Source organism: Eumetopias jubatus, unplaced genomic scaffold (genome assembly GCF_037043125.1).
Source record: "Eumetopias jubatus isolate StellerSeaLion01/CBP00866 unplaced genomic scaffold, mEumJub1_p1.0 scaffold_8, whole genome shotgun sequence".
In the NCBI taxonomy this organism is placed as follows: domain Eukaryota; kingdom Metazoa; phylum Chordata; class Mammalia; order Carnivora; family Otariidae; genus Eumetopias; species Eumetopias jubatus.
In genome coordinates, this window is record NW_028274814.1 from 121,973,633 (window position 1) to 121,999,021 (window position 25,389).

A 25,389-nucleotide genomic window follows, 5' to 3' on the forward strand; every position below is an offset into this window, starting at 1 on the left:
AAATGCATGAAGTATAGCCATTGATACTGTCTTCCTAATCCAAGGTTTTATTTCCTTGGCAGCTGATCCTAAACATTTTTAAACTATGGTTCTATATTTGAAGTCTCTCTTAAGTCTTATGAACAGTCATATTTTTTTTTAAAGGAATTGATCTTGTTGTGCAGGTTAATTCAGAATTGGTGGACCAGAAGGAAAGTACGACAAGAACGTGGGCCTGAAAGAAAAATAAGTTTCCCACAGTGGGAAAAGGACTACAATCTTCAGCCCATGAATGCCTATGGACTCTTCGATGAATACTTAGAAATGAGTATGCAAATATCTTATTTTATCTTATTAATTCTAAATGCCAATTCTAGATCTCAAGCTATATTCAGCTAGACATGCACCCTCTATCATTGAGGCCAGCAGGGTGGGGGGATTCTCCAGCTGAATGCAGAGGAGGGAGTTTCTTCCTTTAAGAAGCTCAATCCATAGAGATGGTGCCAAACAAATTCTTCATGACATTGTGTCCTGTCCCTTGTAATCAATCACCAGGAAACAAAAATGAGTTGGAAAACTTGGTGAACCAAAGAAAAAGGAGTTATCGTGGCATGATTGATTCACTCATTTAGCAGACATGTATTGAGCCATGTTATGTCCAGGCAGATGCTATGCTCTCAAAGAGTACATGGGCTAGTGGGGGAAAGCCAGAGATATAAAGTGTCCGAGATGCTGCAGGATGCATCAGTAGAAGGGATGGGGGAGCAGCCATTTCTCTTGGTGAGGATGGAAGGAAGCTGGGAATGCTTAAGCTATGCTGCACTTACATTTAAGGAATTAGATTTCTCTATTAATCAAACCCAAGCTATTTATCTTGTATGTTGTACATGTACCCAGGCGTGTATCCAAGAGCATAAGCTATGGAACCAGATTACCTGGGTTCAAATCCCAGCCCTATCACTTATTAACTATGGAACTTGGACAATTAATCTGTCTCAATTTTTTCACCTCTAAAGTGGGGATAATAAAGAGAGTAACCACTTCATAAGGTCATTGTGTGGATTAAATGAGTTAATAAATGGAAAGGTCTTAGAACAATGACTGGGCTCCTAGGATACACTTGGTACATGTTATTTGTATCATCACTATTATTTTCCTGTTCTTATCTCCCAGGGTAGAAAAGCTAACAAAATTGCTCAGCAGATATATTGAGTGTGTATGGGTTGTTTTTTTCAATTATGTTTAAGCTCTGTAACATTGGGGTAAAAGTGGGGGGTAGCGATGAGCGAGATGCATTACTTCTGAGTTCTTTCTGGGAAAATCTGAAAATTAAAGGAGAATTGATGCTTAATGTTCTTAGATTGCTTATGTCTTAAGTATCTACTGATGTTTTTGGAGTTTCAATTATAGAATGACAGGATAATATAACTTAGAGAAGAAATCATGTGGGCATTAATAATAAAACTTAATAAAGGGAATTCATTAAGAGAACTAACCATTTTGAGGTCTCTTAATGGACTTTTCTCCCATAAAGAAGGAAATGAACAATAATGTTGGTATATTGAGTGCTTGAAAAGAAGCTTTTATGTGGCTAGAATTAGTAGTGCTCCAAATACTGCAGTATCTGCAGCAAGAAACAAATCTCAGTAGCATCACAAGCAGACTAGTTAATCCTAACTGCTTCCTTCTGTTCTTCTCATTTTATTTTCTTAATGACTTCCCCGCTTTGTTATTTATATTTTAAGTATATTTGTTGAAATATAATAGATAGTGCAGAAAGTATATAAATAAGTGTGCAGATCAATAAATTTTTACATATTTACCAATCTATGTAGGTGAGAATTTGGCAAACTACAGCCCTCAGGTCAAATTGAGTCCATTGCCTGTTTTTGTAAATAAAGTTTTATTGGTTCACAGCAATATCCAATTATTTACATATTATCTATAGTTGGTTTTGCACAATAGTAGAGTTGACTAGTTTCGACAGAGACTGGCCTACCAAGCCTCAAATGTTTGCTGTCTGGCTCCTTAAGGAAAATGTTTGCCATCCTGTATGGTCAATCAAGAAATAGAATATTATCACTATCAAAGAAGGCTCTTTGTTTTCTCTCCAAGTCATAACACCCTCACTAAACACTCTCCTGATTTCTAACACCATAGATTAATTTTGCCCTTTTTTATCTCCATGTGATGAAATTTTACAATATATACTGTTTTATAACTGGTTTCTTCCACTAAATATCATGTGTATAAGCTTCTTCTATGTTGCTACACATGGTAAACAAGAAGAAACTTTAAATTTACAAGTATGTGGAAACTAAACAACGTACTTCTGAACAACTAATGAATCAAAGAAATCAAAAGGAAAATAAAGTATCTCCAAACAAATGAAAATGGAAGTACAACATACCAAAACTTATAGGACAAAGACAGTTTTTTTAAAAATTCCAGTATAATTAATGTACAGTGCTATATTAGTTTCAGGTGTACAATATAGTGATTCAATAATTCTATACATTACTCAGTGCTCATCCATGATGAGTGTACTCTTAATCCCCTTCACTTATTTCACCCAACCCCCCACCCACCTCCCCTCTGGTAACCACCAGTTTGTTCTCTATATTTAAGAGTCAGGGTTTTTGGTCTTTTGTTTTGTTTCTTAAATTCCACATATGAGTGTAATCATCTGGTATATGTTTTTCTCTGACCAATTTATTTCACTTAGCATTATACCCTCTAGATCCATCCATGTTGTTGCAAATGGCAAGATTTCATTGTTTTTTATGGCTGAGTAATATTCCATTGTATATAAATACCACCTCTTCTTCATTGGATTGCTTCCATATCTTAGCTATTGTAAATAATTGCTGCAGTAAACATAGGGGTGCATTTTTTAATTAGTGTTTTCATATTCTTACCAGTAGAGGAATTAATAAATCATATGGTAATTATATTTTCAATTTTTTGAGGAACCTCTACACCATTTTCCACAGTGGCTGCGTTACATTTCCACCAGCAGTGTACAAGGATGCCTTTTTCCCCACATCCTCCCTAACACTTGTTGTTTCATTTTTTATTTTAGTCATTCTGATGGGTGTGAGGTAATATCGCATTGAGGATTTGATTTGCATTCCCCTGATGATGGGTATTGCTGAACACCCTTTCATTTGTCTGTTGGCCATCTGTATGTCCTTTATGGAGAAATGTTTGTTCATGTCTTCTGCTCAGTTTTTCATTGCATTGTAATTGGGTTTTTTTTCTTTTGTATTGTTTTGTTTTGGTGTTGAGTTGGATAAATTCTTTATATATTTTGGATATTAACCCTTTAGCAGATAAATCATTTGCAAGTATCTTCTCCCATTCACTAGGTTGTCTTTTTGTTTTTTAATGGTTTCCTTTGCTATGCAAAGGCTTTTTATTTTGATATAGTTTCAATAGTTTATTTTTGCTTTTGTTTCCTTTGCCTTAGAAGACATATCTAGAAAATGTTGCCATGGCCAATGTCAGAAAAATTGCTGCCTGTGCTCTCTTCTAGGATTTTTATAATTTCAGGTCTCACATTTAGGTCTTTAATCCATTTTGAGTTTATTTTTGTGTATGGAGTGAGAAAGTGGTCCAGTTTTATTCTTTTTTATGTAGCTGTCCAATTTTCCCAGCAGGATTTGTTGAAGAGACTTTTTTCCCATTGCATATTCTTGCCTTCTTTGACATAGATGATTTTACCATATAACTGTGGGTTTATTTCTGGGCTCTCTATTCTGTTCCATGGATCTATATGCCTATTTTTGTGCCAGTACCATACTGTTCTGATTACTATAGCTTCGTAGTATATCCTGAAATCTGGGATTGTGACGCCTTCAGTTTTGTTCTTCTGTTTCAAGATTGCTTTAGCTATTCAAGGTCTTTTGTGGTTCCATACACATTTTTGGATTATTTTAGTTCTGTGAAAAATGCCTTTGGTATTTTGATGGAGATTTTGTTAAATCTGTAGATTGCCCTGGGGAGAATGGACATTTTAACAATATTCATTCTCCCAGTCTATGAGCATGGAATATATTTCCATTTGTTTGTGTCATCTTCAGTTTCTTTGATCAGTGTTTTATAGTTTTCACAGTATAGGTTTTTCACCTCCTTGGTTAAGTTTATTCCTAGGTATTTTATTATTTTTGGTGCAATTGTAAATGGAATTGTTTTCCTAATTTCTCTTTCTTCTACTTCATTATTAGTATATAGAAATGCAACATATTTCTCTGTATATTGATATGACATCCCACAGCTTTACTGAATTCATTTATCAGTTTTGGTAGGTTCTTTGGTGAAGTCTTTAGGGTCTCCTATATATGGTATCATGTTATCTACAAATAATGAAAGTTTTACTTCTTCCTTAGCAATTTGGATGTCTTTTTTTTTTAAAGATTTTATTTATTTATTCATGAGAGACAGAGAGAGAGAGAGAGGCAGAGGGAGAAGCAGACTCCCAAGGAGCAGGGAGCCTGATGCAGGACTTGATCCCAGGACCCTGGGATCACGACCTGAGCCGAAGGCAGACGCTTAACCATCTGAGCCACCCAGGCGCCCTGGATGTCTTTTATTTCTTTTTCTTGTCTGTTGCTGTAGCTAGGACCTCCAGTACCATGTTGAATAAAAGTTGTGAGAATGGATATCCTTGTCTTGTTCCTGACCATATGGAAAAAGCTCTTAGTTTTCACAATTAAGTGTGATGTTAGCTGTGAGTTTTTCATATATGACCTTATTATATTGAGATACATTCCCTCTAAACCTACTTTGTGTAGGTTTTTTTTTTTTTTTTTTAAATCATGAATGGATGTTTTATTTGTTGAATGCTTTTTCTGCATCTACTGAAATGATCTAGTTCTTATCCTTTCTCTTACTGACATGATGAATCATGTTGATTGATTTATGAATATTGAACCACCCTTATATCCCAGGAATCCCACTTGATTGTGGTGAATGATTTTTTATGTATTGTTGGGTTTTGCTAATATTTTGTTGAGGATTTTTGCACTGTCTTCATCAGAGACACTGCCTTGTAGTTCTCTTTTTTTGTAGTGTCTTTATCTGGTTTTGGTATCAGGGAAATGCTGGCCTCATAGAATGAATTTGAAAGTTTTCCTTCCTCTTCTGTTTTTCAGAATAGTTTAATTAACTCTTCTTTATATGTTTAGTAGAATTAATCTGTGAAGCTAGCTGGTCCTGAACTTATGTTTGAGAGGTTTTTGATTACTGATGCAATTTCATTGCTGGTAATCAGTCTGTTCAAATTTTCTGTTTCTTCCCGATTCAGTTTACAGGAGTATATATTTCTAGGAAATTATTCATTTCTTCTAGGTTGTCCCATTTGTTGGTATATAATTTTTTATAATCTCATATAATCATTTGTTAGTTCTGTGGTATTGGTTGTTATTTCTCCTTTTTCATTTCTGATTTTGTCTATTTGAGTCCTTTGTTTTTTGGGGTGTTTTTTTTTGATGAGTCTGGCTAAAAGCTTATCATTATGTTGATCTTTTCAAAGAACCACCTCCTGGTTTCATTGATGTGTTCTAGTATTTTTTAAATTTTATATCTCATTTATTTCTGCTCTAATCTTTATTACTTTTTTCCTTCTACTGGTTTGGGGTTTTTTTGTTGTTGTTGTTCTTTTTCTAGCTCCTTTAGGTATAAGGCTAGGTCATTTATTTGAGTTTTTCTTGCTTCATGAGATAGGTCTGTATTACTATAATCTTCCCTCTTAGAACAGCTTCTGCTGCATCCCAAAGATTTAGGACCATTGTGTTTTCATTTTCATTTGTCTTCATGTATTTTTTTATTTCATCTTTGATTTCTTGGTTAATTCACTTATTGTTTAGTAGCATGTTATTTAACCTCCATATATTTGTGTTCTTTCCAGCTTTTTTCTTGTGGTTGATTTCTAGTTTCATAGCATTGTGGTCAGAAAAGAGGCATAATATGATTTCAGTCTTTTGAATTTGTTGAGTTTGTTTTGTGGCCTAATGTGATCTATTCTGGATAATGTTCCATGTACACTTGGAAAGAATGTGTATTCTGTTGTTTTAGGATGGAATGTTCTGAATATACCTGTTAAATCCATCTGTTCAATGTTCCATTCAAAACCACTGTTTCCTTGTTGATTTTTGTTTGGAAGATCTATCCATTGATATAAATGGGGTGGTAAATTTTTCTATTATTTTATTATTGATTACTTCCTTTATGTTAATAGCTGCTTTATGTATTTTGGTGCTCCCATGTTAGGTGCATAAATATTTACAATTATTATATCTTATTGAATTGTTCCCTTTATAAATATGTAGTGTCCTTTTTTGTCTCGTTAGTCTTTGTTTTAAAGTCTATTTTGTCTGATATAAATATTGCTACCCAGCTTACTTTTCACTTCCATTTGCATGATAAATGCTTTTCCCTTTACTTTCAATCTGCATGTGTCTTTTCATCTGAAATGGGTCTTTTGTAGGCAGCATATGGATGGGTCTTGCTTTTTTATTCTTTCAGTCACCCTGTGTCTTTTGATTGTAGTGTTTAGTCCATGTACATTCAAAGTAATTACTGATACTTTGGTACTTAGTGCGATTTTATTACTGGTCTTATGGTTGTTTTGTAGTTCTTCTCTGTTCCTTTCTTTTCTTGCTCTCTTCTCTCATAGGTTGATGGCTTTCTTTAGTGATATACTTGTATTTCAATTTTTTATATCTATTACTGATTTTTGATTTGTGGTCACCATTAGGTTTATATATAACATCTTATGCACATAGCAGTCTATATTAAGTTGATAGTTGGTTAAGTTTGAACCCATTCCAAAAGCACTAAATTTTTTCCCCTCTCCCCAACCACATTTTAGGTATATGGTGTCATACTTTACATCATTCTGTTTTGTGAATACTTTGATTTTTACAGATATACTTAACTTTACTGCTTTTGTGCTTCCTACTTTTACTCCTGCTTATGGTCTTTCCTTTCCATTCAAATAGTCCCCTTTAACATTTCTTTTAAGACTGATTTAGTGGTGATGAATTCCTGTAACTTTTGTCTGGTAAATTCTTATTATTTTTAAGATGTTATTTATTTATTTGACAGAGAGGGAGAGAGAGAGAGAGAGCAGCAGCAGCAGAGGGAGAGGGAAAAGCAGACTCCCTGCTGATCAGGGAACCTGATGCAGGACTCGATCCCAGGACCCGGGGATCATGACCTGAGCCAAAGGCAGACACTTAAACGACTGAGCTGCCTAGGCACCCTGTCTTGGAAATTCTTTCTCCTTCTATTTTGAATGATAGACTTGCTGGATAGAGTTATTATTGGTCATAGGTTTTCCTTTCGGCACTTTGTGTATATCATGCCACTCTCTTCTCGCCTGCAAAGTTTCTGTTGAAAATCAGCTGATAGTCTTATCAGGTTTCCTTTATATGTAATGGTTTTCTTTCCTCTTGCTTTTAAAATTTTGTCTATGTCACTACTTTTTGCCATTTGATTATTATGTGTCTTTTTGTGGACCTCCTTGGGTTAATTTTGTTGGGGGCTCTCTGTGCCTCCTAAATCTGGATTTCTACGTCCTTCCCCAGATTTGGGAAGTTTTCAGTTATCATTTCTCATGTTTTCTGCACCCTTTACTCTCCTTTCTCCTTCTGGGACCCCTATGATGAGACTGCTATTACGCTTCATGGTGCTGCTGAGTTCCCTTAATATATTCTCATTTTTTTTAATATTCTCTTTTTCTTTTTCCTATTCAGTTTGGTTGCTTTCTAGTACTCTGTCCTCCAGGTTGCTGAGCTGTTCTTCTGCTTCCTCTAGTCTACTGTTTATCTTCTCTATTTTTAATTTCAGTTACTGAGTTCTTCATCTCTGGTCATTTTTTATATTTTCTTTCTTTCTTGAGGGTGTCACTGAGATCCTCCACTTTTAAGTCCAGTGAGTATATTTACAACCATTACTTCAAATTCTTTACCAAGCATATTGCTTATCTCTGTTTTGTGTAACTCTTTTGCTGTGATTTTTGTTCTGTCGTTTCATTTGGGACATATTCTTCTGTCTCATTTTGTCTAACTCTGTATCTGTTTCTATGCATTAAGAAAGTCAACTACATCTCCTGGTCTTGAAAGTAGTGGCCTTTTAAAGAAGAGATCCTGTACTGACCTGCAGTGCAATGTCCCCTGTTCACCAGAACTGGGCACTTCAGGAGTATCTCCTATGTGTGTTTTGTGTGCCATACTGTTGGGGCTGAACCATGTTTGTCTTCAGTCCAATCATCTTCAGTGCCCCGCTTTGCCTGTTGTGGGGATCATTTAGTCCCTATGTTGTTAGTGGGCCAGTCTGGGGCCACCTTGGGCTTGAGTGAGTCAGACTAGGCATTTGCCACAGTTGTAGTCACACCAAACTGCAGGTACACTCCCTCTGTTGTCCCCCGAGAGTCTTTGTGGGCAGGGCCTGCAGTCAGACCACATGTCTGCCCCCAGTCCACTGCCAGGGTTGCAGTTGGACTGGTAAGTGTGGTTTATCTTCTCTCTCCCCAGGGAATGAGTCACTTTGGAGCGCTGCTGGCCACTGTGGGTGCTGCTTGCACAATGCCACTGCTTTGGATGGACTCCTGCCAAGGGTGGATTGGATGGGGTGGGTTCATAGGAGAGCATAGGGGCAGGGTAAGTTGTTAGCAAGCTAGGTGGAGGGTGTTCATGCTGATTTTTACAGGTGTCCATGTATCTCGGCTAGGGAACAGGGAGAGAAATGGCACCCGCCAGTTCTTTTGTTCTTGGAGAAGTCTCCTAAAGATCCCTGCCCTTCCAGCACACGTTTTGAGATTAGTAAATAAATCTTCCCATATACCCCAGGTGTTTTTAAAACTGCTGTTTCTATGCTATATCTGTGGGGTTGTTTGTTGTGCTGTCTCTTTAAGAGCAAGGACTCAGTTTCCTATCACCGTCTAACTCAGAGCTGAGCTGCTCATTTTTAAAAGTTCCAGGTGTTAGACCCCACTGATTGAAAACCACAGGCATTTAACTTCATGAGTTTTTAGAAAGCCAAATGTTATGGGGATTCATTTCCCAAAGCTGGTCCACCATTCCTGGGATGTCTCATGTAAGGTCTACTCTTCTCCCTTCTCTATGCCTGTTATGTCACTCCCTCCAGTGGACAGTCTCACAAGTCAGTTTGGTTACCACTTGTGTCTTCACCCTTCCTACCATTTTTGATGTAGCCTCTCCTATATGATTAGCTATGGAGAGTGTTCTTTCCATCTTTGGGTCATTTTCTGGGTTATTTACACTGATGTGGGTGTTAACTAGGTATACCTAGGAACAAGGTGATCTTAGGATCTTCTTACTCTGCCATCATCCCCAGAAGTAATAAACACAGTTTTTGAGAATAAGGTTTATAGCAATAAATGCATGTATTAAGAAATTTAAAAGATCTCAAATATCCTAACTTTATACTTCAAGGAACTAGGAAAAAAAAAAAAAGAACAAACTATGCCCAAAGTTACTAGAAGGAAGGAAATAAAGATGAGAGCAGAAATAAATGAAATAGAGACCAGAAAAACAAAAGATCAACAAAAGAGCTGATTTGTTGAAAAAATAAAATTAACAAACTTTTAGATAGACTAAGAGAAAAGAGAAGACTCAAAAATAGAAATGAAAAAGGAGATAATACAATAGACACTACAGAAATACATAGGTTTTTAAGAGGCTATAATGCACAATTACATGCCAACAAATTAGGTAACCTAGAAGAAATGGATAAATTTCTAAAAACATACAGCCTACAAGAGTGAATCAGGAAGGAATAGAAAATCTGAACAGACCACAAAGAGATTAAGTCAGTAATGAAAAATATTCCACCACAGCAAACCTGGGACCATATGGCTTCACTGGTGAATTCTACCAAACATTTAAAGAAGAATTAATACAAATCCTTCTCAAACTATTCCAAAAAACAGAAGAAGAGAAAACACTTTCAGACTCATTTTGCAAGGTCAAAATTACCTTGATACCAAAGCCAGGTAAGGACACTACAAGAAAACTCTGAGCAAATATCCTGGATGAATATAGATGCAAAAATTCTCAACAAAATATTAGTAAACTAATCATTTTAATGTCTTCTTGAATTCAAATACCATGACCAAATGGGATTTATCCCTGGGATGTAGGCTGGTTGAAAATAGGCAAGTTGAATGTAATATATTAGTAGAATGAGAGATAAAAATCATATGATAATCTCAATAGACTCAGAGAAAGCATTTGATAAAATATAACTTCCTTTCATTATAAAAACCCTCAACAGATTGGGTATAGAAGGAACATACTTCAACATAATAAAGGCCGTATATGATAAACGCACAGCTAAATTATACTCAGTGGAGAAAAACTGAAACCTTTTCCTCTAAAATCAAGAACAAGACAAGGATGCCCACTCTCCCTACTCTTATTCAATATAGTACTGGAATTCCCAGCTAGAACAATTAGGTAAGACAAAAAAATTTAAAAAGGCATCCAAATCAGAAAAGAAGTAAAATTATCACTATTTGCAGATGAAATGATTTTATATATAGAAAATCTCAAAGACTCAACCAAAAAAAAACTGTCAGCACTAATAATTTCAGTAAAGTTGTAGGATATACTGTACATTAAAAATGAAACATCTGAAAGAGAGCTATTCCATCTAGAATAGCATCAAAATCAATACCCAGAAATAAATTTAACCAAGAAAGTGAAAGATCTGCATAAATGAAACCTACAAGACTTTGCTGAATGAAACTGAAAAGACACAAATGGAAAGACATCTTCTGTTCATGGATTGGAAGAATTAATGTTAAAATGTCCATACTACCCGAATCGGGAAGTCATCTGTAGATTCAGTGCAATCCCCATTAAAATACCAATGGCATTCTTCACAGAAGCAGAAAAACAACAAACAAGCAAAAAACAAAAAACCAGGGTGCCTGGGTGGCTTAGTCAGTTAAGCAGGTGCCTTCAGCTCAGGTCATGATCTCAGGCCCTGGATTTGAGCCCTGCATCAGGCTCCCTGCTCAGTGAGGAGTCTGTCTCTCCCTCTCTCAAATAAATAAAATATTTAACCAAAAAATGTAAAAGAAAAAAAGAAAAACCTAAAATTTGTGTGGAACCACAGAAAAACTCAGAACAAAGTTGGAGATATCACACTTCCTGATTTCAAACTATATTATAATCTGTAGTAACAAAACAGTATTTTTCTGGAGTAAAATTAAACACACAGGCCAATGGAATAGAACAGAAAAGCCAGAATTAAACTCCTTTATGTATGGTCAAATAATATTCAACAAGAGAACCAAGAATACTTAATGGGGAAAGGATAGTCTCTTCAACAAATGGTGTTGGGTAAACTGGACAAACACATGCAGAAAAATTAAATTGGACCCCTGTCTTATATCGCTCACAAAAATTAACTCAAAATGGATCAAAGACTTAAACATAAGAGTCAGTACCATACAGGGAAAGAGCCATAAAATCAAGACAAAATAATTTCTCCAATGTAAGCAGAGTCGCAGAAGCCGTAATTACAATTATGAGAGGTTCCAGCAGAGGCCACATCAAGCTTACCCTTGAAGGAAGAATAGAATTTCACCAGAGTATGAATAAAAACACTAAGAATATGACATGACCCCATAAAACCAGAAGTCTCATGTGGCCAAAGTAGAGGATTATTTGGGAAGCCTGTCTAGGCATGAGGTATTTTGGACATGAGGCTTGGAAGATCCTTGAATGGCACAGTGAAAAGTTTGGGATTTAGTCTATAGGCAATGAGAACCTTCTGAAACATTTGGAATAGGGAAATGATTATTGATTGATTATGGGCTTTAAGCAATATTGACAGCAGTGAGATGGCTGAGGGAGGTGAAAGTCTGAGGCAGAGAAGTCAGTTAGAACATGAGAGTCTGAACTCCAGTGGGGAGGGTGGAGACTTGGAGGCAAATGGTCATGAAAAGTGAGGTAGAGGAGACCTGGGTTTTTTGCAAGACAAATCTGAAGGGAAGGAAGACATGAAAGGAACAGATTTAAGGATGAGACATTGAGGTTTAAAATTGAATCAGGGTTTGGAGAGTGCTGCTTCTGTAGCATAACAGCAGACAACTAGAAATTCCCTGATAAGATTCAGAGTGAGAGATAGGGAACTGAGAATCCTTATCAGAGAGACAATAATGAAGTCACGAGAGTAGATGGACTGACCCAAGGAAAGAAGAAAGCAGAAAGAGGAAGCCAAGGGGAAAACTAAGGGAGATGCCTGTGTCTACTGGTGGGTGAAGAGCCAGCAGCACAGGCACAGAGTATGAATGTGACCAGATAGGTGACACCCTGGAGGTGGCAGTGCCACAGAGATGAGGTAAATAGACTGACCCTTCAGGACTCTTGAACCACATTACCCACGTTAGCAATTGCTTCTTAGTTGTGTCTCAAGCAAGTTACCTGACCTCTTAGTGCCTACAATAGGGTTATTGTGAAAACTAAATGAGCTAATATATGTGAAGTAATTAGAACAGTGGCTGTTACATAGAAATGGAATATGATGTGTTAGTCATTATTTTGTTACTTTCTAAAATAGTCTAAAAAAGCAAAAACAAACTATAGTCATCCATTTAGCCAAGTACTTTTTTGCAGTCCACAATGCCCAGTAAATTGTATTTTTAAATTTTCAATTATGCTCTCTGGTTGCTTTGCATCAGGGATGGTCTGTTTCTTTTTTTCTTTCTTTTTTTTTTTTTTGTTTCAGTTTGTTTTTAACATTTTATTTTGCAAAGTTGCAAAAATAATACAGAGCTCCCATATATACTCTTCACCTTGTTTCCCCTAATGTTAATATGTTATATATCTATTAAAACCAGAAAATAAACATTAATACAACGCTATTAACTAATCACAGACCTTATTTTAATATTACCAGTTTTCTTACTTTTTCTTGTTCTTGACCCATCCAGGATCCAACATTGCATTTAAATGTTGTGTCTCCGTAGTTTCTTCCAATCTATGACAGTTCTTTGTTTTTCATGATCTTGATACATTTGAAGAGTACTGGCTTAGAGTTCAGCAGAAGGTCCTTCAATTTGGGTTTATCTAATGTGTTCTCATGATGCCTTTTTGGCAAGATCACCACAGAAATGATGTATCCTCAGTACCTTATATCAGGGGCATGAGATGTCAATATGTCTTATTACAAGTAATACTTACTTGAAGGTGATGGCTACCAGGTTTTGCCACTATAATGTTTTTTTCTTTGTAATTACTATCATGTAGGGAGATACTTTGAGAATATATAAATGTCCTTTTTTTTTTTACTATAATTCCTCCTACTAATTTTAGCATTCTTGGCTGGTTCTTGCCTGCAATAATTACTGTGATGTTTTTGACCAATGGTAATTTTCTATCTTTATCATTCTTTTTACATGTATTTTTATGCATTTATTTTCTAATTTATTAATTAAAATTCTACCATAGGGAGGAGCTATCCCTTCTCCTCCATTTATTCAGTTATTTATATAGGCATTTATATCAGTATGGACTTAGATATTTAGTCTTTGGATTTAACCCAATACTATCATTATTTATTGTGTTGTGTATATTGTTCCAGGTTTTGCCATTGGTAGCTCCTTCAAGTTTGTCCTGTGTCCTACTGATATGCTCCCCATTTGATTTCAAGGATTTCCTAACTTTCTGGCATCATGAGATATTCCAGACTCCCCTTGTATTTTCCCTGCCATGGCTCTGGAATCAAACATTTTTTCAAGGATTTCTGTTATTAGAGAATGGTAGTTAGAAAACAAGATCTGGATCCTAGGTATGATCATTGCTAGGATGTCATTCCTTCCAGGCCCAGGTAGTGCCTCTTTTTCCAGTGTCCTGGCCATCTTTCTGGAAGAGATATTTCCTGGGCTTCTATATTGGAAAAAATATGGGCGAAGACAAGGACACATTAAGATTATTGTCCTTTTGAAAATAGTAATGGAAAACCAATATTCTTTGTTCTTTTTCCTTTTTTCTTCCCTAGTTCTTCAGTTTGGATTCACAACTATCTTTGTGGCAGCTTTTCCCCTAGCACCACTTCTGGCCTTACTGAATAACATAATTGAAATTAGACTCGATGCTTACAAATTTGTCACACAGTGGAGGCGACCTTTAGCTTCAAGGGCCAAAGACATAGGTAAGTTAGATTTGAAATTTTTTAAAGGTATTAACCATCTGGTGGATAAAATAAAAACAAACATCAACTTTAGATTTTTACTTATGGTTTCCATGTAAGATGACTTAACTTATTCTTGCAAAAGAATAATTATGTTAGCTTTAAATAATATGAGACAAGAAGTAAAGCTGCCTATTTGGAAATTTATAATTTCCAGTACTAGAGAATTTGTGCTTAAATAGATTCTCAATTTTATTTGAACTTGGAATCTAGAATTTTATCATTTATCTTCCTTTTTTAAAGTGATCTTCCATTTGCTTTACTTTGTTTTGCCCAAATGTTTCCCTGAGTCACAGGGAAAGACAGAGATGGCCTTTCGTCTTTGACAAGAGAGGCTGAGTCGAATCAGGTGCAGCCTCTTGTGCACTGCCTGAGATCAGAGGCCATCCTTTATTCATTTCTGCATCAGATGCTTAGAACAGAGCCAGCAGGTGCTCAGTGTGTATAGAAGAGAACTGAATACGGATGTACTTGACTCACAGCGGTCTTTAACCTCCCAATGAAACAAACCCACATTCAGTGAGTACCTATCCTAGGTCAGTGCAACAGGGACTGGGCCCACCCAGATGTCAGCACCCTTCAGGAGCTCCCAGCCTGGTAGTGGTTTAACTGTGTGAGCGCTCATCTTATTGGATAATGTATCGGTGCCTTATCGCTGAGCAGAACTCTCTGACTTAAGTCTGATCTTGACTGAGTCATTAAGTCATGAGCATTGGCACTTTTCCAGAAACTCCTCCAATGCCAAGGTGTTTGCAAGTACAAATTCTTACTCTTGGTTACAAGTGTATTTGGGAATTTGAAAGGACCCATGGAAAGGACTATTGAAATGAGTTACCCCAGTTGTCTTTGTACTATTATCTCTGCTGTTGTGTCTGGAACTAATATAACACTTCTCTTTGAATAGGAATTTGGTATGGCATCCTTGAAGGCATTGGAATTCTCTCGGTTATTACAAATGCATTTGTCATAGCGATAACATCTGACTTTATCCCTCGCTTGGTGTATGCTTATAAGTATGGACCTTGTGCAGGCCAAGGAGAAGCTGGACAAAAGTAAGTTTGTCATAAAACTATCATGAAATCCCCATTCCCTATGCACTGTATGATGCTGGTACACTCAGACAGAAGCTCCTGCATTGGAGCAACCCAGGCTGAGAAGGATGGTAGTGGGAGAGGTAGAATTATGAAGACACTTTCAGCCAAAGGAAACACACCATGATCTACTGAAGAGATGGGGCTCAATACAAGTAACACAAATTTTAGGTGGAATTAATCATTTCCCCTACCCCTGAGCCCTGCCCACTATGAATTCAGAAATGTATGGTATGCTAATGTGTGTAGCCAAAAAAAGTAGCACATGATAGACTATATAGTTATGCCATTTTTATGCATTTGTAAGAGGAACAGTTACAATCTGATTCCTCTTGTGACATCATGTGGAGACTGCAAATTCTGCATGGGAAATATGCAACCATGCGATAAGTACCCTGTTAGGTACCTGATAAATGTTTGTGGAACAAGTAACTGAATGATTCTTTCCTGGCTATTGACCTGACCAATGTACATATTACCCCAGGCAAATTCAATTCTGTGGCATCACCTAAGTAATTCCCAAAAGCCAGGGCTTTCTGGGTATTTCTGGTCAGGTAAAGTCCAGGCAAAATTATAACACATCGCCTAGATTTCATTCCTATACCCTTGGAAAGAGAAAAGAAATTTAACCTACTTTAATGGGAGAAAAATCCTTGTTTGGCTAAAGTAAAAATTATCCAATTCTAATTGTGGGATTTAGAGGTCTGTAGGTTAGAGTGGAGTATGTTTTGGGAGACTTTTCCATGCCCCAGAAATCACCCCACGTGGGCTCTGACTACTCACACAGGCAGCCCTGCCTCCTGGTTTACTAGTCAGAACTAAACTAATCCATATAACCACTGTAGTTCGATTAGCCCCAAGGAATAAAATGCTACCAAATCAAGTCAGCCAAATTCATGCACCCCTGGCCTAGCTCCAATTTCATTATTAATCCTACATTACTGCTCTAAGGCATGGATGGTTGAATGCAATAAAGCTTACAGTCCAGGTATTTGAAGAGGCTTCTATAAAGTTCTTTACTGTAATAACCATGTGGCCATTAGACACTAATTATCTAGCAACTTTAAGTGAACCTACCATCCCGTTTTAAGAGATTTAAAGGCTTATGTTGTACTACTCACGTATTGTTTCTGACTGTAGCCAACATTCTCTGCTTGACTGAGCCTAGAAAAGCTTGCCTTTGTTTAAACCACTTTCCCATCGTTTTGCATTTGATTCTCAAAACAACCCCCTGAGAGTGGGACATGCATTATTACCCTCACTTTGAAGAGCAGAAAAAGACTGAGAGGTTAAATCCAGAATCACAAGGCAGAGTAACTGATAGAATCCACATGAAGGCAAAACCTAGACTCATACAGTGCTCTCCATCCTGAACCACACAGCCCTGGGGGCCACCGTCAATAAATGTTTATCCAGCTCATCTAACAGGAGAGAACTCCCTGAGGTTTCAAGTCCCAATGGTTATTTAAATTCTTTCTGGACCGCAAATATAATGAAACCTGTTTTGGTTTGGGGGGAACCCAAAAATAAAATGGGAACATTTATGTGCAGTTGATAGTGAATCAAAGCTTCAGAATATAGGGGCGCCTGGGTGACTCAGTCACTTAAGCATCTGCCTTCATCTCAGGTCATGATCCCAGAGTCCTAGGATCCAGCCCCGCATCGGGCTCCCTGCTCTGCTCCGCAGGGAGACTGCTTCTCCCACTCCTGCTTGTGTTCCCTCTCTCGCTGTGTCTCTGTCAAATAAATAAAATCTTTAAAAGATAATTAAAATTAAAAATTAAAAAAAGCTTTAGTTGTTGACAGCTTAGTAGATTTAAGACAATATTCATAGAGATTAAAAGTTAACAGTCTCCTTGATTTAGGTTTATTGGTCTCCCCTGGGCTATTTTTTATTTATAACCTTTCATGTAAGAGCCTTCTGCCACTTTGAATATTTATAGATCTACCTTCTATCTTCTAATCCATTGGTCATTTTGCTTGTTTTTAAATAGTTGCATTTGTATAAGTTTCTTCATGAATCTTATTTTCTGCCCCACCAGCTATTCTATTATCCTTTTTAAGGTTTGTTTTTTTTTTCCAATTTGGAAATGCTTTAGAAATGATTTCATAGAGGAGCAACACTGTCAAATTTTAGAATGTTACAGGCTTTGAGGTAGTATGTACATAGTCAAATTCCACTTATTATGATTTAATTCACCTGTAGAAATGCCTTATTTCAATTGAAGCTGACTCTAAATCAAAAGTACTCCAACCAAACCAACCTCCAAAACTCCAGACTACCTCAGTGCCTCCTTCTTACCATTTTTTCAGCTTTCCCTGGCTTCTCCAAAGATGAGAATTTCATGCGTATGTCCAGTCACTCAGTTCACATGACCATTGTATCTATGACAGGATGTGTCAGCCATTCCTGGATGTGCCTTCCAACCAGTCTCCCTACTATCATGAGTGTTCAGTAAATGCATCTTCAGGGGCATAGAGGGGAGGATGTTCTCATTTTCCAGCCAGATCTGAACATGGGAGGAATATTGTGAGTCAAGGCAATGTACTCTACACAGTGGGTACACGGGAAATTTTCAAGTGTTTCATTTTTCCTCTTAAGACATTTCTTCTTTTTGGCTGCAGCCTGCCTAGGTAGATTCTTGAACCAATACCCACGCTCAGATTGTTCATTTTTTGCAAAATGAAGCCCCTTCCTCTTTCAGGTGATTTTCACAGGAGCCCTCTAGAAAAGTGCTTAGAGAACTAAAATCACCTCTGAATATGCATTAGGAGACAAATTATGAAGCAAAATTGAAGGTGTATACTATGAAATTTAACTCTGACAGAACAGTTTTAATCAATAAACTATTTTTCAAATAGCACAAAAAAATCATTTTGAGCCCCCCCATCCACTGACTGTTTTATTTTTTTTTAAGATTTTATTTATTTATTTGAAAGAGAGAGAATGAGAGATAGAGAGCACGAGAGGGAAGAGGGTCAGAGGGAGAAGCAGACTTCCTGCCGAGCAGGGAGTCTGATGTGGGACTCGATCCCGGGACTCCAGGATCATGACCTGAGCCGAAGGCAGTCGCTTAACCAACTGAGCCACCCAGGCGCCCCTCCACTGACTGTTTTAATAAACTAATTACTTCGTTATCAGGCTAGAGATGTGGAACATTCCTTAAGAATATGTGCAGGCCTTAGGATTATTGTAAGGTATATAGCTGGTTTTCATGTAGAAATAGTGAAATATAAGGACTTAGAGACTTGATCAAGGACACATGCTCAAACTGTCACAGAATGAACCACAAATATCTTAATAAAGTAGTATATTTTTGCAAATTATAAGTCAGTAGATCACCAACATAACCAATTGCAAAGTTCCATTTAAAAACATAAAGCCAACTGTACAGAGATTTAATCTTTCTTTTTTCATAATGTCTGGCATTTTTATTGCAATAAATCAGAAGTCCACTTTCTTCTGTCATCTCATTAGCCTAATTATAAATTCATAAATTTGTCATTTATTATCTATAAGGCACATTTGACTTTAAATGCATAAACCAGATCTTATTTCTTCTAGCTTTTTCATCATTTGGGCCCTATCTGCATTCGTCTGTCACTATATCTAAAACCTCAAAGGCAAATTTAATAGCAAAATTCAAAGACATTCCACAATGAGTTTGATCTGGAATCTACAAACTCAAAAGTCAACTTCGGGTTCTTTTCTTTTCCTTAAACCTGATTACTAATGATCACTAGTTCATCTTTTTCATTAAAGGATTAAAACAGAAATGGTGTTAAAACCAGAATTCTCAAATTTAAATGAATGTGGTCTTTACAGAAGTTACTTGGAAAAGGCATGCATCCTAATTCAAACAATCCTACCCTTACATAAGATATTTTCTGAATCTCCTTTCTTGAAAATGCCTTCAGAAGCCATCTACCAGTCCCTTAAGGCTATGATCTAGAATTTTTTATATTTACAGAAACCCTTCCTTTGATACTCTTTTCTCTCTCTCGCTCTCTTACTGCCTTATCATCAGTAGAGCTTCATCTTTCCTCTAACTTGCAGCTGGTGGTGTGCCACATTGATGGTATAGTGATCTCCTGCCAGCAGATAGGGATGGACATGGGATCTACTGCTGCGTATGGCCTCCGAATTGACACAAGTGCCATTGGCTGAACTTCATACAGGGAACTGTGGGAAATCTCACTTCCCTGACTTCATGAGTGCCTCCACTATTTATTTTGTGGGTAATAGCTAAGATTCTACCACAGTGAAATGACTGAGAAATGCCCAGACAGTTGAGTACTAGCAGTCCCTCTTCTTCCCTGATTATGGAAAGGATATGGAAGGAAGACTTACACAGCTGATAACTATGTATACATGTCTTATGTCCATGTGTGATGCTTTGTACTCAGGAGTATAGAACCATCAAAGACACATTTTTAACTTGGATTTATGAGTGACATTACATGAATATGCTTAATAAATAGTTCAAAGATACATCGTCTTTACTTTGAAAGTAGAGTGTTGTCCATGAGATTGATATTTTATTTTAATTTAGATTTTTCTCAATTGAGTTTTTGGACAGAGCAGCCATTAGGCCACAGCTTTAATTTCAATAAAGCCACAGGACTGCTTTGGTAGGTAAGAGTGTGGGGTTGTGAATACTTCATTTCAATGTTGGGCCTGTTTTCTGCCAGTTTCTAGAGCACCTTTCCTTTCCCACTGTTTGGCTCCTGAGAAGACTGCTACATTCTATAGTTCACAAAAACTGGCTCCCTCTCTATGACAGCTAATAATCAAAGCACTAATTTGCTTTCATGTCATGTTCTAGGCAGTTCAAAGAGGAGGGAGACATTATCCCAAATTACCCTTCCAAGGAGTAGTAGGGGAGACATGCTGCCAGTTGGATTAAGGCATATTACACACCCACTGACCATCTGTTTCCCCCATAAGTGACTTGACAAATGGGTCCTTCTGCTTGGTTCATTTTTTTAGGGCCATGATAAAACCCCAGTGATTTGTCTTGATCAAGACAGCACACAGAACTCATGTTCTCTCAGAACTGCGTTTGTGTCCTCATTTTGGTTTGGTGTTCAGCAGCTTGGAATAATCATGCCAGACAAGTTAATGAAGAGAATATGAAAGCTATGATTTATTCATTAAATCAATAATTATTTATTGACCTTCTGCGAGGTACAAGAAATTAATGATAGCCACTCACATTTAATTAAGATCTTGCTATAGGCTAGGCACTCTATCACTCACTTTACATGTATCATTTCATTTAATCCCCACAATGACTATGAGGTAGGCACTTTTGTTGCTTAAAGAAGTTACATAACTTGCAAAATTTGCATGGCTAGAAAGCAGAAAAGCTACAATTTGACCCTCAAACCCAAGTTTTTAGTATTGTAATTTACAGACTCCTAGTACAGAATAGAAGCTATGTCCTCAAGAAGCTTATTAGCCCTGGGGTATGTAGGCAATAGTTATATTCCTGGTCCATTCTTAAGACCTTGATAGAATCTGATGCTTTAGTTTTCCTCAAAATCAATTGAATTTGATATTTAATGGATTCCTACACTACACAAGACATAAAAAATACTTATGACACCTGCTCTGCTCCAAAAACAACTAGTCTAAAGAAGACCTTCATCTTTGCAGGCAACTCTAGCACAAGCTGTATGGTAATGTACCTAATGTATTAGGTACAGCAGCACCATACAGAAGAGGGAATGAGTTTTTTTCTGGGGGGATTAGGGCATCTTCCCAGAAGGGGTGCCATTTCAGTTGGTCATTGAAAAATGAGCACTATTTCTACTTAGAAGGAAATGAATAGGGAACCTGAACAAATAGAAAAGACAACCTGAACAGGGGCATGAGAGCATATGGTATATGCAAGGAATATAGTCTAGCATGACTATAGCAAGGGATGTGAGTTTGGAGGAAGGTCATAGTAACAGCAGTCACATTCAGGGCATTATGAGAGAGTATAGATATTCGTTAATAAAGGAATGTGTGTGTGCATGTGTGTTTACATCATCAAGGAAAGAAACAGTGATTTGCCTACTAATCATGCAATGCTGTCTCTCCCCTATTTCACTGAAGTATTGATTGGGGTAGTGATGTTCTGTATGATGGTTCTGAACAAGACCAACTAGAATAAAAGAAAGACTTGTTTCTGATTCCACATACCCAGGGTTTTTCAGTATTTCCTAACTTGAGTGCTTATGACAAGGCAGAGCCAGCTAAAGGCATTTACAAGTGCAAGAGCCTCTAGGAAGTAAAGCCTTTAGTGAATTGGCTGTAGCGGTGATCAGAGATCTAGTTATAGAATTCTTTTTCAGGTGCATGGTTGGCTATGTAAATGCCAGCTTATCTGTGTTTCAAATTTCTGACTTTGAGAACCGATCTGAGCCTGAGTCTGATGGCAGTGAGTTCTCGGGGACTCCTCTCAAGTACTGCAGGTGAGTATGGCACTCTTAGCCAAATCTGGGCTTGCTCTGCATGGGGAGGTTTTGCTCAGACAGCCCTTTCTTACTGAGTGGTTTTAAAGCAGTGGTTCTCAACCTTGATCATGCATTAAAATCCACTGGAGAATTTTAAAATCTCCTCTTGACCAGGCTATGATCTAGAAAATTAAAACAATCTCTGGGGTGGAACCCAGACATCCAGATCCAGGGAGCCAAATAAGAGTAACCCAAAAAGACCTACACCAAGACATTATAATCAAAAGTTATAAGAATATTAAAAGCAGCAAGAGAAAAACAACTTGTTACATACAAGGGGAACCCCCCCACACACACACACATAAAACTACAGATTTCTCAGTTGAAAATTTATAGGCCAGAAGAAAGTGGCATGATCTATTCAAAGTGCTGAAAGGAAAAAAAATAAACAAACAAAAAAAAACTGCCAACCAAGAATATTCTGCCCAACAACAATGTCCTTCAAAATTGAAGGAAAGATGAAGAGTTTTACAGACAAGCAAAAGCTAAAGGAGTTCATCACTACTTGACCAGCCTAACAAGAAATGTTAAAGGGACTTCTTTAAGTTGAAATGAAGGGGCACTAATTAGTAACAAGAAAACAGATGAAAGTATAAATTTCACTGGTAAATATATAGAAAAGAAGTGGAAATGATCACTTAAAGTTAGTATGAGGTTAAAAGACAAAAGCAGTAAAAATCATTAGAACCACAATAATTAGTTAAGGGATACACAAAATTTGGAAATTGTGAAATAAAAACAACATGTTGGAGGGAGAGTAAAAGTATAGAGCTTGAGAATATGATCAAACTTAAATAATTATCAACTTAGTTGTTATATGTAAGCCTTCTAATAACTACAAAGCAAAAAACCTGTAGTAGATATATGAAAGAAAAAGGAATCTAAGCCCACCACTAAAGAAAGCCATCAAATCATAAAAGGAGAGATCAAGAAATGAACCAAGAAGAACTCCAAAACAGCCAGAAAATAATTAACAAATGGCAATAAGTACATACCTATCAGTAACTACTTTAAATGTAAATAAAATAAATTCTTCAATCAAAAGACAGAGTAGCTGAATGGATAAAAAGACAAAACTGATCTATTTGCTACCTAGGAGACTCACTTCTGATGTAAGAACATAAATAGACTGAAAATAAAGTGACTGAAAAAGATATTCTATGCAAATAAAAACCTAAGGAAAGCTGGGATAACTATATTGTCTGCTTTAAATATAGATTTCTTTTAAAAAATGTAATAGACAAAGAAGATCATTATATAATGATAAAGGGGTCGGTCAATCCAACAACTTTTCCAACATACCCAACACGGGCACCTGGTATATAAAACAAATATTAATAGACCTAAGGGAGAAATAGATAGCAAGATACTTATAGTAGAGAACTTTAATACCCCACTTACATCAATGGATAAATCATCCTGACAGAAAAATAACATTGGCCTATACAGCATGTTATAGATATATACAAAACATTCCATCCAAAAGCAACAGAACACATATTTCTCAAGTGCACATGAAACATTCTCCAGAATCCAAATCAAAACCACAATGAGATACCACCTCACACCAGTCAGAACGGCTAAACTTAACAAGTCAGGAAACAACAGATTTTGGTGAGGATGAGGAAAAAGGGGAATCATCCTACACTGTTTACGGGAATGCAAGCTGGTGCAGCCACTTTGGAAAATAGTGTGGAAGTTCCTCAACAAGTTAAAAATATGGCTACCCTAAGATCCAGCAATTGCACCAAGGTTACAAACATAGTAATCTGAAGGGGGACCTGCACCCCAATGTTTATAGCAGCAGTGTCCACAATAGCCAAACTATGGAAAGAGCCCAGATGTCCATGGACAGATGAATGGATAAAGATGTGGTGTATATATATACAATGGAATGTTACTCGGCCATCAAAAAAATGAAATCTTACCATTTGCAATGACATGGATGGAACTAGAAGGTATTATGTTAAGCGAAATAATTCAATCAGAGAAAGAATTACATGATCTCATGCATATGTGGAATTTAAGAAACAAAACAGAGGATCATAGGGGAAGGGGGGAAAATAAAATAAGATGAAATCAGAAGGGAGACAAACCATGAGACTCTTAACTCTGGGAGACAAACTGAGGGTTGCTGGAGGGTAGGTGGGTGGGGGGGTTGGGGTAACTGGGTGATGGGCATTAAGGAGGGCACTTGATGTAATGAGCCCTGGGTGTTATATGCAACTGATTAATCACTAAACTCTACCTCTGAAACTAAAATACACTATATGTTAACTAAATTGGATTTAAATTTAAAAAAAAAAAAATTCTCCAGGACAGATCATGTTCTGCCACAAAACAAGTCTTAATAAATTTAAGAAGACTGAAATCACGGGGCACCTGGGTGACTCAGTCATTTAAGCGTCTGCCTTTGGCTCAGATCATGATCTTCAGGTCCTGGGATCAAGCCCCACATCGGGCTTCCTGCTTAGCAGGGAGTCTGCTTCTCTTTCTCTTTCTCTCCCTCTGCCCCTCACCACTGCTTGTTCTCGCTCTCAAATAAATCTTAAAGATTGAAATCACATGAAGCATCTTTTCTGACCCCAATGGTATAAAATGAGAAATTACAAAAATAAAACTGGAAAAATTCACATATATGTGGAGATTAAACATGCGACTGAACATCCAGTGGGTCAAAGGAGAAATAAGACATAGCTTGAGACATTCGGAAATAGAAATACAATGTACCAAAATGTATGGGATAAAGCAAAAGCAATCCTAAGAGGGAAGTTCATAGTAATAAATGCCTACCTCAAGAAACAAGAAAAATCTCAACCTAGCTTTATACCTCACAGAAGAAAACAAAAAAGAACAAATGAAGTTAGTAGAAGGAAAAAAGTAACAAAGATCAGAGCAGGAATAAAAGTAAAAACAAATAGAAAAGAACTAGGAGGTGGTTGTTCTTTGAAAAGATAAATTGACAAAACTTTAACTAGACTCTCCAAGAAAAAAAGATTGGAATGAATGAGAAATGAAAGGATACATTATAACTGACACCACAGAAGAACAAAGGATAAGAAACTAGTGAACAATTATATAGCAAAAACTTGACAACTTCCTGGGGCGCCTGGGTGGCTCAGTCGGTTAAGCATCTGCCTTCGGCTCAGGTCATGATCTCAGGGGCCTGGGATCGAGCCCCACATCGGGCTGCCTGCTCAGGGGAGCCTCCTTCTCCCTCTGCCTGCTGCTCTCCGTCTCTGACAAATAAATAAAATCTTTAAAAAAAAAAAAAACTTGACAACCTAGAAGAAATGGATAAATTCCTTGAAACATACAAATTACCAAGACCAAATCAGGAAGAAACAGGAAATCAGAACACAGCAATTACTAGTAAAGAGATTGAATCAGTAATCAAAAACCTCCCAACAGGGGCTCCTGGGTGGCTCATCCGATTAAGCATCTGACTCTTGATTTCAGCTCAGGGCATGATCTCAGAGATGGATCCCAAGTGGGCCTCCACACTGGGCATAGAACCTGCTTAAAATTTTCTGTCTCCCTCTCTGCCTCCCCCCAACTCTCTCTCTCCCTTTCTAAACAAACAAAAACT

At 37.1% G+C, this 25,389-nt stretch overlaps 1 protein-coding gene across 1 annotated transcript in view; it reads left to right on the forward strand.

Annotated features, from left to right (window-relative positions):
* Positions 1 to 25,389, forward strand: part of ANO4 (anoctamin 4) — a 443,661-nt gene that overhangs the window by 397,926 nt on the left and 20,346 nt on the right. The window contains exons 24-27 of the mRNA XM_088025667.1: positions 165 to 307; positions 14,014 to 14,166; positions 15,110 to 15,257; positions 21,639 to 21,758. Coding sequence (XP_087881793.1) covers positions 165 to 307; positions 14,014 to 14,166; positions 15,110 to 15,257; positions 21,639 to 21,758 — 564 coding nt within the window. The remainder of the gene's footprint in view (positions 1 to 164; positions 308 to 14,013; positions 14,167 to 15,109; positions 15,258 to 21,638; positions 21,759 to 25,389) is intronic.